The following is a 14,716-nucleotide window of genomic DNA, read 5'->3' on the forward strand; positions in this document are numbered from 1 at the left end:
ATCGGATCAACTGGAACTCTCGACGTCATAAGCGACGGAGTGCCAACAATGTATGTATGTACCACTAACTTCAAGGAGATTCTACATAAAAGAGTGTAATCATGAAAACTCCTAAAAAGACAGAATGGCCATGGCTGGAATAACTTCAGCCAAGAGTTTGTTCTATTGGGATTGACCTGGGTTTAAACTGCGTTAGCAACAAGTACCATTACCACCTCCATCATCATCATCATCATCATCATCATTATTATCATAATAGGGTACCACAACTACATTCCAGCTCTGCTACCATCATACACTGCCACACACTACCACCTCATGCCACAACTAGACAGTGTCACCATCCTACACAACCTCCACAACATCACTATTTTATTACTCTATCACTATCACACTAACCCACACATTCAATTTTAATATATATAGGTAACTATGCAACTGTTTGTGTGTCATTTTTCTGGGACCACAACTATTTCACTATGGAGGGGCACTACCATCAATTTATTTTCCAATAAAATTAAGGTGGTTAACAAAATAAACAATTTTTCTTTTGCCAAAAGCATTCAATTTCTCTATTACTTCCCTCTTTCTTCACTATTTCTTATTTCTACTTTATTGCTCATCTCCTTTTACTCTCTCCCTCTATCTTTTCAGGGCTCTCCTTCTCTCTCTTTCTCTCTCTTTCTCTCTCCATGTTTTTGCTCTTCTTTGGTTCTCTTTCACTCACTCTGATCTGTTTTCTCTTTTCACCTTTCTCTCTCTTTACCTCTCTCTTTTCCTCTTGTCTATCTACCACACCCAAAATTTTCAGTATCTTCTTTCATAAATACATGTTAATTTGTCTTATAGCAAACAGAAATTTAGTATTTTGTGTGTAAATTGGGAAAATTGTGTAGGTGTATATGCAAGGATGCCTGTGTGTGTTTATATGAGTGTGTCGACACATACACACACACACCAATGTATGCTGAAGCCTGAATTATGATTCTCAGTTGTGGTAAGATTTATCTAAAATAATATATCTGGGATTGGTACTTAATTGTTTAGACTACCTGCTTGCCATAAGTCTCCTCACACACAAAAACTACCCTTGTCTCTGTCTGCCAAATACAGAAATAGACTGGACTGTGGAGAGTACAACATAACGAGAGTGTCACTGTCACCTTATGTAGGTGTATGTGTACAGTCGATATGAGATTCTTTAGAAAAGCTGTTTTCGTGTCACTGATTTGAAACTGACTTATTAGACATAGGATGTTTTAATGTATCTCTTATTCTCTCCCCACCTCTCCTTGTGTGTGAGTATATTTCTCATTTTGTTATGAGGAGAGGGAAAGTGTTTATGTTGATTATGTTCAAGAAATAAACTGTAATTTCTCTCTCTTTCCTACTTTCTCTATCTGCATATATTTCTCTGTATGTGTGTCTATGTATGTGTGCTTGCCTTCAGTACCAAAAACCTACTGTCCCCAAAACAGGTTCAGTGTCCACTTGGCCATTCCATATTGCCAGTGTTCAAATAGACACATTCAATTGTTTCATTCTATTAATGTCTGAGAGGTTTCTCCCTAGCCCTCATTTTATGTTGTGTCTTAAGACAGAGCTGAATATTTTGCATATGAGTGAATAGTGTATGTTTACTTCCAATGCCAAACAATACTGATACCAAAATAGGTTCAGTAGCCAGTCAGCTGTGTCAAATCGCCAGTGTTCAAACAACTGCACCCAATCATTTCATTCCAGTCTACAATATGGTTCTTGGTTAATAGAAGGTATGTCTGAAACAGTAACTCTGTGGGTTACACCTAATTCATTAAGCTGCCCCTTCATCCTGAGTGTTCATATATGAAAGACACAGGAGTGGGTGTGTGGTAAGTAGCTTGCTTACCAACCACATGGTTCTGGGTTCAGTCCCACTGCGTGGCACCTTAGGCAAGTGTCTTCTACTATGGCCTTGGGCCGACCAAAGCTTTGTGAGTGGATTTGGTAGATGGAAACTGAAAGAAGCCCGTCGTATATATGTATATGTATATATATATATATATATATATATATATATATATATATATATATGTGTGTGTGTGTGTATGTTTGTGTGTCTGTGTTTGTCTGCCCCAACATCGCTTAACAACCGATGCTGGTGTATTTACGTCCCTGTAACTTAGCGGTTCAGCAAAAGAGACCGATAGAATAAGTACTAGGCTTACAAAGAATAAGTCCTGAGGTCGATTTGCTCGACTAAAGGCGGTGCTCCAGCATGGCCGCGGTCAAATGACTGAAACAAGTAAATAAATGAGTAAATGAGAAAGAGTATAAAATTTTCTGTGGTTTTTTGTACCAGTTTTTAATTCATGCAGGACCCTAAAATGTATCTCCTCAAGAACCAGGCATTGAGAACACCTTTTATGTCACTGTCACAGATCTGCCCAGTTTAGTCTGGCATCTGTACTACTACTGCCAAATCAGAGTTGATTTGAGCTACAGAACAACAATAACAAGAATTGACTTGGAAGCTACTCAACACACCATTAACATCACCACTACCACTGCCAATATTTGACTTCTCTTTATTTACTAGCCATCACAACTCTTCAAATCACAGAATTCTATAATGAAGTGTTCCATATTTAGCACTGTTCTCTTCCAGCAAAGCTCTTACAGCCATATGCCATTAAAACGAGTCATTTGGTGGATTGAAATCTATTCTTTAATCAAGAATATCAAAATGAAAAGCTATTTTTGGAAACTTTCTCAAACAATTCTTCAGTATCTCAGCACTAACCACATTATAATGTGTGTGTGTGTTTTTATATATATATATATATATATATATATGTATGTATATATATATACATTTGAATGATGATGATTTGAAATAAGTCAGTACATTTCCTGTTGTAATTATAGTCAACTTATTGAAATAAGTCACAAATATTCCAATATTTCTCTGAGATTCTAATATACTAGTTTCTTTTGTTGTAAGATTTGTTGAGTGTCGGGGTGGGAAGTGGTAGTGGAATATTTCAGTCCTAGGAGTTCACTTTAAATGAATGGATCTTCAAATGTGGTGTATTGGTGGTAGTGGTGATGGTGGTAGTAGTTGCTGTAGTAATAGTAGTAGCAGTAGTAATAGCAGTAGTAGTCATAGTAGTAGCCGTCTTCATTGTAATAGTAGTAGTGTTGGTAATGGTAGTAGTATGTTACACATGTATTGTGCCATGGATACTAGACTAGATTATTATTATTAAAGTGATGAGCTGGAAGAATCTTTAGCATGCTGGATAAAATGTGTAGTAACATTTCGTCTATCTTTACATTCTGAGTTCAAATTCTGCCGAGGTCAGCTTTCCCTTTCATCTTTTCGGCATCAATGAAATAAGTACCAGTTAAGCACTAATCAACTAGTTCTCTATGCTAAAATTTCAGGCTTTGTGCCTGAAAGAGAAAGGATTATTATTATTATTATTATTAGTAGTAGTAGTAGTAGTAGTAGTAAAGTGTCGAGCTGGCAGAGTTGTTAGCATGCGGGGCAAAATGCTTAGCAGTATTTTGTCCATCTTTATGTTGAGTTCAAGTTTAATCGAGGTCGACTTTGACTCTCATCCTTTTGGGGTTTTGGCAAAATGTGGAACTAGTAGTAGTATTATTACCATTAGTAGTAGTAAATGTGACACATCCTACATGGAATAGTTCAAATGACCATGTAGAAGTAGTAATAATAGTAGCAAGTCATAAGTACTCATGCATTTGGGAAGGTTTTAAATGTTCTTCTAAATATAATTGTACATCTGAACATTAATTCATTTCCTTCATTTAATATGTTAGATTTGGATGTAAGAATATGTAGTGTTTCCTCAAGGCATAAGTTACATTTTACTTCCCCTATGTTATATGGTAGTGCACTATTTATTATAGACCATTTAATATCATGCCTAAAATTCCTCCCTTGTGGCTCCAGATAAATTTACTTAAAGTTTTACTACTATCTATTTCTTTTAAAATGTTCTCTATTCCCAGCTGTGTGGTTTGCTATGACAAGGATAGGATGGTGTTAAATTCTCTATCTCTGTAGAATATCAGTCAATCAAATATGGAATAAATTAATATGCATGATTACTGCATTGCAGAATTTTGTGATTTGCCAATCTAACCGAAACATGCATAAGCTGATTAAATAAAGTATAATTTCATGCTATACTCTGTGACCCTGTACTGAATCTATTCATTGTTTGAACTTCAGATTTATGTATTGGATAAGCAGTAGAAAGTAGATTTATGGCCTAGATGGATTACAGTGGCTTTCACTGGACAATTTAGTTAGCCAAGTTTGATCCCTACTGAATGCTTATAAAGTATTTGCCTGGGTTTTAATTCTTTTTCTCCTTTATAAGTTAAAAAAAACTATCAAGGACAAAAAATATGGATGGGCTGGCCACATTGTGCAACCAAAGGACAATGGACACCAAGACAATAGACAAGATCAAAAGGCTGACGATAGACAAGATAAAAAGGAAGAAGAGAGGAATTCTGTATTTTATATACATTAGTGTTTTAATATGTATTAAAGGATGGTCAGTCATGATTATTAAACCCTACAGGTACAGAGCTGTAAGAATCACAGTATAACAGATACACGACAAAGTGTTTTTTAATTAAAAAGAAAAAAATATATTCTGATTTAGTAGGAAAAGCTATACCAGTCTCAGGGCTTCTAAGACTGGCAGAAGGAAAGGAGAAAATTATTCTCAGATCATAGATGTAGCCTAAATACAACGGAATGAACTCAGAGGAAGGCATCCAAGAATAAGAATAGTTCTTCTGATGGGCTTCCATGTAGGATTTCATCATTAATATCTATTTTTCCATGTTTACTTGAATCATATGGAATTTGTTGAGGCAGATTTTCTACAACTGGATGCCCTTCCTGTCACCAACTCTCACCTGTTTCCAAGCAAGATAATACTTCCCCGTGGCCAGACATGTTTTTTGTGCAAGAGTGGAAAGGAACAACATTACCTGTGTAACAGTGATGCTCATTTATCATCACCATGATGTCAAGACAAGGGTAGACACAAACATGCAGAGAGAGAGAGAGAGACAGAATTCTCTTCAGTTTCTGACACCAAAGACACTTGCCCGGGATGCTGCTCAGTAGATTTGAACCTGAAGTTATGTTGTAAAACAAACTTCTTAAGCGAACAGTCATGACAGTGTCCTTTAAGTCTGTTTTATTTATTTATCTATTGATGTTTTATTTGTATTTCATTTGTTTATTTATATATTTTGTGAACATTTTTTAAGCGATGTGTTAATGCTTTGTGATCTTTTTATCCAAAGCCAGCTTTGCTAAGTAGTAGATTTAAATCAATTCATGTTTTTGTTAAGCAGACCTGGTCACTTAAATATATGATCAAAGGTGTCCCACCTGTGACCATATCATCCTATTTACTGCTATAGTGTATCTAGAACATTTAATCTAACATGTTCTTACTTATTCAAGAAGGTATCATGAATTGAATATCAAAGCACATAGCTCAGTGGTTAGAGTGTCAGGCTCACAAGTGTGAGGTAGTGAGTTCAGTTCCTGGACTGGGCTGTGTGTTGTGTTCTTGAGCAAGACACTTTATTTCATGTTGCTCTGGTTCACTCATCTGTAGAAATGAGCTGTGATGTCACTGATGCCAAGCTGCATTGGTCTTTGCTTTTCCTTTGGATAACATCAGTGGCATGGAGGGGAAGGCTGGTATGCATGGGCAATTGCTGGTCTTCCATAAAACAACCTTGCTCAGACTTGTGTTTTGGAAGGGAAACTGTCTAGGTGCATCCCATGGTCATTCATGACCAAAGTGGATCTTGTACTGAATTGAGAAAGATTTGGCTGCCATTTTCAGGTCACTGGAATTAGTTTTGTTGTTTAGCACTGGTTTTGAGTAAACTACTTACCAAAGACATACCAGCTGTAACTGTTCTGTTTTATTTTTCAATATAGTCTGTCAAGGTTTACATTATCCAGTGTATCCTTTTCCTATTTAAGATAGCAGGGTGTGATATGTAGAGGATTTAGCTGCTTTTTCTAACAATTTAGGTTACTGTGTAGACATTTTGTTATTGGTTTGTGAGTTAGTTTTTATAGAATTATTGGTTTTTGGAATAAATAAAAATACATGTAACATTTACAAAAAGTGCTATGGTTCCTTCTGTGAAACTAACAAATCCAAACTGTTTAGTAATCTATAGAACTCCCATATATTACAGAATGTTACTTCCCACAATAGATGCGCAAAAATAACAACAAAACAATAACAACATCATGGACATCATCAGCACTTGTCTAATTAGATTGTATAATATAAAAACCAGTTATTCTATTGGTCATTAGATTAGCTTTGATTTTGGTTAAGTCCTTCTTAGAAGTCTGTCTCTTCTTTCGTCACCTTCTCTATCTCTATTCCTCCACCTCCATCTCATCTATCATTCCAGTGGCAGCAACATGATTTCATTGATTCAGTTTTCTTTATTGAATTACCATCAGAAATTATCAAACAAAGCCTGAAACAGTTGTAATTAGTTTGTTATTTCAAGAATTCTGATTTCTATAGAGCCAGATTCATATCCATATAACTTAGTTTGATATTGCAAACATAATTTATCTGTTTGTAAGTGTTTTTGTGTTGTTTGGTCGCCATTGCACTGGGTGTTCTACCATGAAATATAGTTTCTTTCAACTTATTTGTTAACTCAGCGTTCTATCTGACATCAACTCATTGTTTGTGGTTTAATGTTGTTCACTTTTCCCATAAACTTGACCCCTAAGGGTCACTATCAAAGTGATTATAGTTTTCATGAGGATCTACTTCACCTTGCATTAAATTGGGGTCACTTCTCCTTCAAGAAGTGTCACTCACATTCACTGCGACATATATCATTTGTAATTATTATATTAGATAAAGTTATTAACAAATTATCAAGTGAAGTCTTTATAGCAAACAGAGAATGTCAATTCTAGTGTATTAAACTGGTCATCTCACATTAGAAAATTATGATGTATTTAGTTTAAATTAATGAAGTTGGAATTTTCTGGCTATTTAGTGGAAAGGTATTTCACTTTATCCAATCATTTCTACCCTGAATCCTGCTTCAATCTGGAATTCTCTGCATGTCCCTGTTCCTGATGCAGCAGACTGATAATCAAAGACATTCTAATTGTAACCACTTGATCTTTTATTCAGGTATACTGAATATATCTAGGACCAAAAAATTGCTGTCTACCCAAGAGTTCTTGCTGAATAAAACAACAGTTCTGTTAGAATTGCTTTTGTTTTGTATGTGGCATATCAGTGTAGAATTACAAGAAAATATAGAAAAACGTAAAGGTAGTATTTTAAGTCACAAAATTAAACTATTAATAAACACAATCTCATAAGCTTCACATATTATAGACACCTGGAAAAAGTTAAGCTTAGATATGTTTCTGCATCACAATAGAAAATATGTGCAAGTATAATTACATGCAATAAACTCTATGAAAAACTTGCTAAAAGTTAAATAATTTGAATTTAACAATAAAAAAAATTTCTGCATATTTGGTGCTAAAGCAACGCCGGGTACCTCTGCTCACATTATATAAAGCTTGATGAAATCTGTATTAGAGAAGACATATCAGGTTTACTGAGTGTAACTCTTGAGTTCACTGAACCATGTTGTTTACTGAAGCTGGGCTTTTGTTTCTACCTATACCTCACTTTAATTTAAGCTCTATTACTTACACCACAATAATGGCATAAAGACGATCTGCTCTAAGACTTTTTAGAAAATAATTCTTCATTCTCTAGCTTCTATTGATTTATGTTCCTTTCAATTTGAATCCAGTCAATTCTTTAAAGTTTCTTCATTATTTTATTATATTTTTGCTTTCTTATCTTTCTTATTATCTTTCTCTTCTTGACTCTTCCTCCATCAATCCAAGAATTTCCTAATACTTACCCTCTTTATCTATCTATAAATCTGTCTCTCTCTGTGTGTCTGTCTGTCTGTCCATCTGCCTCTGTTATCCCCCCTCCCATTGGCCTCTGCTTTTCCATCTATCTGTCTGTCTATCAGCCTGTTTATTTGCCTGACTACCTGCTCTCTCTCTCTCTCTCTCTCTCCTTCTTTGTTACATAATCTCACTCATCCTTCTCTACCTTTCTCTGCTTATTACTATCTATATCTATTATATATATTATATATATATATATATATATATATATATCCATCTCAACTGAAAACTCTCCATCTTGCAGTTTCTACTTTGTTATTTTATTGTTCCTCAATTTCCTCTCTCTCTCTCTATGTCTCTTGCATTCTCTCTGTGTTCCTCTTGGCTCTCTATTTCTCTCTCTTTTTCATCACTTCATCTTTCCACCCGTCTCTTTCTTTCTCTTCCTTTTCTCTATGCCCATTTCTATGTCTTTCTTTTCTCTTCTTGATCTTTACATGTCTCACTATATGTACTTCTTCTGTGTATCTACATTATCTACCTTTCATTCCCTTTCTCCCTTCGAGCTACGGCAGTGATCACTGTGACATTGGTAGCTGGAGTTAAGGCCACACCACTGCAACAACTACAAACCATCACTATACCACCACCAACACCACTGCTACAACCATCACCTCCACTATTACAACAACCACCTCACTGTCGCCACAGTTGCATCACCACCACCACCAACAACAACAGCCATAGCTATAGTAATGTTACTGCTATTGCTACCACCATCACCAAATCTACCACTGCCTCTGCCACCACCACCACCACCACCACATTAATTGCTACCACAACTACCTCACTTACAACTCTGTCTCCACTGCTACCACTACCACCACCACCACCATCATCACCACCACCATCATCACCACCACCACTGCCACCACTATTAATTGCAGCTACAACACTGTCGTCATCATTGGGTCCCCAGAAAACTATTCCAATTCTTGAAATGAAAGAGTATTGAACCAAATTCAGCTGCTGGCATTACATGTGCACAGCTGCACATATGTGCAACAGTACATGTGTGAGCAGTGGTATGTGCATCAGTACATGTGCAGCGGTACATGTTTGCATGTGCAATCGTACGTGTTTGCATGTGCCATGGCATGTGTGTGTGTGCAGCAGTATGTGTGTATAACAGTATATGTCTCTATATGTGTTTGTTTGTGAGTGTGTGTGTGTGTGTGTGTGTGTGTAGCAGTGTATGTCTTTGTGTGCAGTATATATATTTGCATGTGCAATGCTACGTCTGTGTGTGCAAGCAGTGCAGCTGCATCATCGTTTCCTTCACAAGGAAGTATTGTCTCTTTTCCTTCCAACTTTGCTAATAACCTCTACCCCAACACCACCACCACCACCACCTCTTCCCCTGCCACTATCACCACCGTCACCACCACCACCACCACCACCTCCTCCAATGCCACTATCACCACCGTCACCACCACCACCACTGCCACCACCATCACCATTACACCAATCATTACCACCACTTTACTTTCACATTGCTAACACCTCTGCCTTCCACCACTTTGTTCTTCCATCTCTGCTACCACCACCTTACTGTAACCACCACCACCACCACCACCACCACCACCATCATCGATGCTACTTGCTTGTATCTCAACATATTCCCCACCACCATCACTCGTATCTCATTTAAAGATGGTAATCTTCTGAGAAATTCTTATGCAATATTGGAATTCCCCCCACACCCACACCCACACCTTCCATCACATCTCTCCCTCCTTCTCTCTCTCTCTCACTACAACTCATTGCCACCGCCAACCTCCTCAACCTGGTGTCGTGGGCACAGTTTGGTGTTGTCTTTAATTCTTTCTGTTAAACGAACCAAATAACAGAACAAAACTTCAGAATTAATTGGAAATTCATACAGCATGATACTGTGTGTGTGTGTGTGTGTATTTGTGTACATGCTACTGTGCTTGCTTGTGAATATATGTATACATGCTAGTGTTTGTATGTCTGTGTACAGGCTAGTGTGTGTATGTCTTGTGTACATGCTAGTTTGTGTGCATGTTAGTGCGTGTGTGTGTGTTTTTGTGTATCTAGTGTGAGTATTTGTGTATGTACTTGTTTGTGTTATATGTTTGTGTGTGTGTGTGTGTGTGTGTGTGTATGTATGTACATGCTAGAGTGAACATATATACACGATGATGTATGTGCATTTGTGTATATGCTAGTATGTGTGTGTGTGTGTATTTGTGTTCCTGATTATGGATGTGTGTGTGTTTTTCTGTACATGATAATATGTGTATGTTTGTGTTCACAATAAGGTGTTTGAATTTCTGTACACGATGTTATCTGTGTGTTGGTGTACACAATAATGTGTATTTCCATGCATGATAATCGAAATGCCTTGTGGTATTTGTTCTAGTTATTTACATTCTGAGTTCAAATCCCACTGTGATCATCCTTTTGAGGTTGATAAAGTACCAGTAAAGTACTGAGGTTTATGATATTGAATAACCCTATGCTGCAAGCAATTTCTGTACAGTATAATGCCTGTGTTTCTCTATGCAATAATGTGCATTTTTGTACATGATAATGTATGTTTTTCTGTATATGATAATGTTTGTGTTTGTGTGTTTTTATAGAGGATAACGTGTATATATTTCTGAATGTGATAATGCTGGGTGTTACTGAGCATACATCATCATTGTTTAACATCCGTCTTCCATGCTAGCATACACAATATTTAAATTTCTCTACCTCATAGTGTGTGTTTGTTGTACAGTTTCTCTCATGCAAGCATGGAAAAGTGGACATTAAAATGATGATGATGATGTGTATATTGACAGTCTGTATATGATAATGTGTATATATTGTATAGTTATGATAATCTAATGCTGTGTTGCTAATAGTGTAAATATTGCTATGTTTCCTGTAGCATAGTGGAGTGGTTAGCATAGAATGTATGTCACGTAGTAAATTAGTCCAAGCTTGACTTCTTCAAGTTTTAATTATTCTTTCAAACTATCTTGAATGTTCTAATCATTCAGTACAAATCAATTATCAAGGTTATAGTACAAACGAAGGTTCCTCATTTGAATCTTGCCTGGGGCCTACTGACAGCTGGAAATTGAACTAATCAAAAATTGTGAACATAAATATTGTAAATATACAGTCTAAAGATGATTGTAATAGTGTGGAAAATTATAACCTTGAAGAAAAATATAATTTTGAAATAATTAAAAGATAAAAACTACACAGACACCATGATTATTTAATAACACCTGTGTTGATTACACCTGTGTTAATTACTTTTCTATTCTATTTTGCAGCTAATCAATTCAACGGTGAATATCTGGACCAGGTCAACAATCAGAACTACCACACAGATGGTGAGAATATTGCTGTTGTTGTTTAGTTGTAGCCAATCAGCTCTGCATGAGTTCATTTATGATACTGGAAGTGTTTATTGCAATGTTTAACAATGTTTAGGCAGAAATCTATTGAGTTTAGCTACCAAGACTTCAGAAGTTGCTTCAAGTTGACTTTGGATCAAGTGATGTGAGGCATGGATGAAGTGATGCTGCATGAGTCAGTGCTACCTGGACAGAAAACGAAGTTTGATCAGTCCTGGTTAGGTTGCTAGAGTGAGTGTGTTTGATTGTTGAAACACCTGAAACGCTTAGATGATAAGCAAAGATGATGTGTCCAGTTGCATTGCAATATGGCATTGGAGAAAATTGTTATCCAAGTTGATGTCATTCTGTCTTCATAATGTCAACCATTCTGTTTATACTGTCAACCATTGTTTGCATATTATTAACTGATCCGTCTTCACACTGTTAACCATTCAGTCTAAAGATCCAGTCTTGAAATATGTGTTTCCACCTGAAATATAATAGAATTTATTGAAAAGAAATTTTGTTTTTGCATTGAGTAGGATGAGTGATTACACAAATGTTATCTGATGGAGATTTAGGTATTACATTGAGTAATGTGATTTTACTGAAAAAAAATTTAGCTGGAACATTAAGTGCAATTATTATATAGACATCTACTGAGAGAGAAATTTAGAATGTTAAATATGTCATACATCTATCTGATTTCTGTCAGTCTATTTTTTTAACAGTGAGTGTTGAATTGTCTTGAGTATAGTGGAGAAGTGCTACAGTACGGTCAAGGAGTGAAGTGTTGTAGGAGAACATGTTGTTTATCCTCAGGTCATCTCTGGAATACAGTGCTGTGGTCATTGCAATAAGGCAATCAGGAATCCATTGTATTGTGTGATGTAGAGTTGTTTGAAGCATAATGTAGTGGTAGTGATATGTAGAGTGTAGTATATGGCTATGATGTCATTGTATTTTATATGTGGGGAAGTGAGCTGTCTTAAACACATATAGACAAACTTAGTCAGACACACGTCTAGATATGTAAAATATTACAATATACCAATAAATGTTACTGATGCCATAAGAATTTATAAATCTTGAGAGAATGTGTAATATTTCTGTTTTGGAACATTGAAGCTTGAAGCAGATAATGTTATAAATATTAGTGTGTAAATATTAGGTTTAAAAAGTCTTTGAATAGAAAAAGTGAAAGGCTTTTTTAAACCCAATATTTACTTGCTGTTATTTATTGCTTTATCTACTTCAAGTTTCACTGTTCCAAAAATAAAAAAAAAAACATTTATACTAATAGATGTTTTAATGTGGAAGAGTATATAACTGATATAACTTAGTTAGGTGTGCCTAGTCAGTTGCAAATTGTAGTGTTGCAACTATTTCTAATTAGTCCTTGATAGCCCTGATCAAACAGACTTATGATCAAAGACATTTCAACCATGACCACCTCCTCCTTTTGTATATTTACCTATATTATGCAATGTGCTTTTCTTTTTTATTTTTTTAAGATAGTAGAGTATGATTTAAGAAGGATTTGTCTTACTACTTTTAGTAGATAGGGTGTCCATGTAAAAGCTGCCTCAGTGTGTGGCTGAAAACCTGTCTGGCCCTCACAACCCCTGAGATCTTTCACAATAAAGCCTTTTTGTACTGTATAGAAATATCATCATCATCATCATCATCATCGTTTAACGTCCGCTTTCCATGCTAGCATGGGTTGGACGATTTGACTGAGGACTGGTGAAACCGGATGGCAACACTAGGCTCCAATCTGATTTGGCAGAGTTTCTACAGCTGGATGCCCTTCCTAATGCCAAATAGTGTGCAATAATTAAAATATTTCTGCATGCAATAGTACAAGTGATAAGATCACAATAAATCATCTACCAAGGGGTATTAAAGTGTAGGTTTATCTTTACCAAATAAGCAAAATTAATTTAATTTAGAAAATAAGAAATGTCAGAAAAGATATGCAATTGAAGCTATGTAGATTTGAATATCAATGAAATGTACTGAAGTGTAAACTTTTGCTCTCAGAAATTCAGATAATAGAAATGTCATACTTTTATAAGAGTGCTTCAACCAAATTAACGATTGTCGGCAATACGTTTTTAATTAAGAAGGCCTTGGATAATAACTTTTGTTTAAAATCCTGATATTTGTCATGTTCATGTGTGGGATGTTTGGCAACAGATTCCTGTTAACACTGGATCTGTGCCATTATGTACACATGAATATTAAAATGTTTTATGTAAGAATCTTTATTGAATGTATTGTAGTTTGGATAGGAAAGTTTGTCTTTCCTATCCTAGCACTATAGCATAGAGTTTGGTAACAGAATGCACTGAATCTTCTCTGTCAGATATTAATATCTTACTTATAATATATCCTGGTTTCTTTTGTCAAATTACATCTTTGCAAATCAGTTTCATTACTTTACTGTTACTTGTACTAATAGTGTATGTGAGCTTATATTATTATAATACTATACTATAGTACCCTGTCCTGTGATGGACCAGTAACCTGTCTATAGGGGTGTGTGTGTTTGTGAAATATATACACTACAGAATCTGGGTAACCAACCTTAAGAGGCTATGGCTTAGGAAGGATCTTTGATCCATTTTTTGATAATACTCTGTAGCAACCTATAGTATTATATAAGCATATAATGTCATATGGGTCCATAATATTGTACAGTAGCCTATAACTAATATGTGATCCTATATAATGTTGTTTTATAATATTAAGAATATCACACAGAATTATATAACACTGGCCTGATAATATCCAGAATATCATATTGGTTTATGTCATACTGATCTGCAATTTCCAGAGTGGGCACAATCATGACTAGGTGGTTAAGAAGTTTGCTTTCCAGTTATGTAATCCTGAGTTCAATCTTGTTGCATGTCATTTTAACATAGAAATGGGTTGACCTAAATTTAGTAAGTAAAATTGAGTAGATGGAAACTATGCAAAAGCCCATTCAATATCCTGCAGCTGTAATTCAAAAGTTTAGCCTTGTCATTTATTATGTCATGCTGATTCTGCTTTGAGGATTACATTAAGTACAAGAATCTATGGAATATTTTGTGGAATATTTGGCCACTTATTCTATAATTCAATGAATAAGTAGTTCCATTGATTGAATGCCTGGAATATTGAGTACTTAAGTTTGAAGTCTGGTACTTATTCTATCAATATATTTTTGCCAAATCACTAATTTATGTGGACATAAACCAATTCCAGTTGTGAAGCAGTGAGAGGCTCTCTCTCTCTCTCTCTCTCTCTCTCTCTCTCTCTCTCTCTCTGT

General features: G+C 35.6%; 1 protein-coding gene across 3 annotated transcripts in view; it reads left to right on the top strand.

Annotated features, from left to right (window-relative positions):
- Positions 1–14,716, top strand: part of LOC106876558 (uncharacterized) — a 262,972-nt gene that overhangs the window by 164,516 nt on the left and 83,740 nt on the right. For 2 of the 3 annotated variants that reach the window (XM_014925155.2, XM_014925156.2), the window contains exon 2: positions 11,332–11,391. In XM_014925155.2, coding sequence (XP_014780641.1) covers positions 11,332–11,391 — 60 coding nt within the window. Of the gene's footprint in view, positions 1–7,141; positions 7,374–11,331; positions 11,392–14,716 lie in introns of those variants that run through there. The other variant, XM_052965557.1, reaches the window with a different exon arrangement.

This window comes from Octopus bimaculoides, chromosome 2, assembly GCF_001194135.2.
Source record: "Octopus bimaculoides isolate UCB-OBI-ISO-001 chromosome 2, ASM119413v2, whole genome shotgun sequence".
Taxonomy (NCBI): domain Eukaryota; kingdom Metazoa; phylum Mollusca; class Cephalopoda; order Octopoda; family Octopodidae; genus Octopus; species Octopus bimaculoides.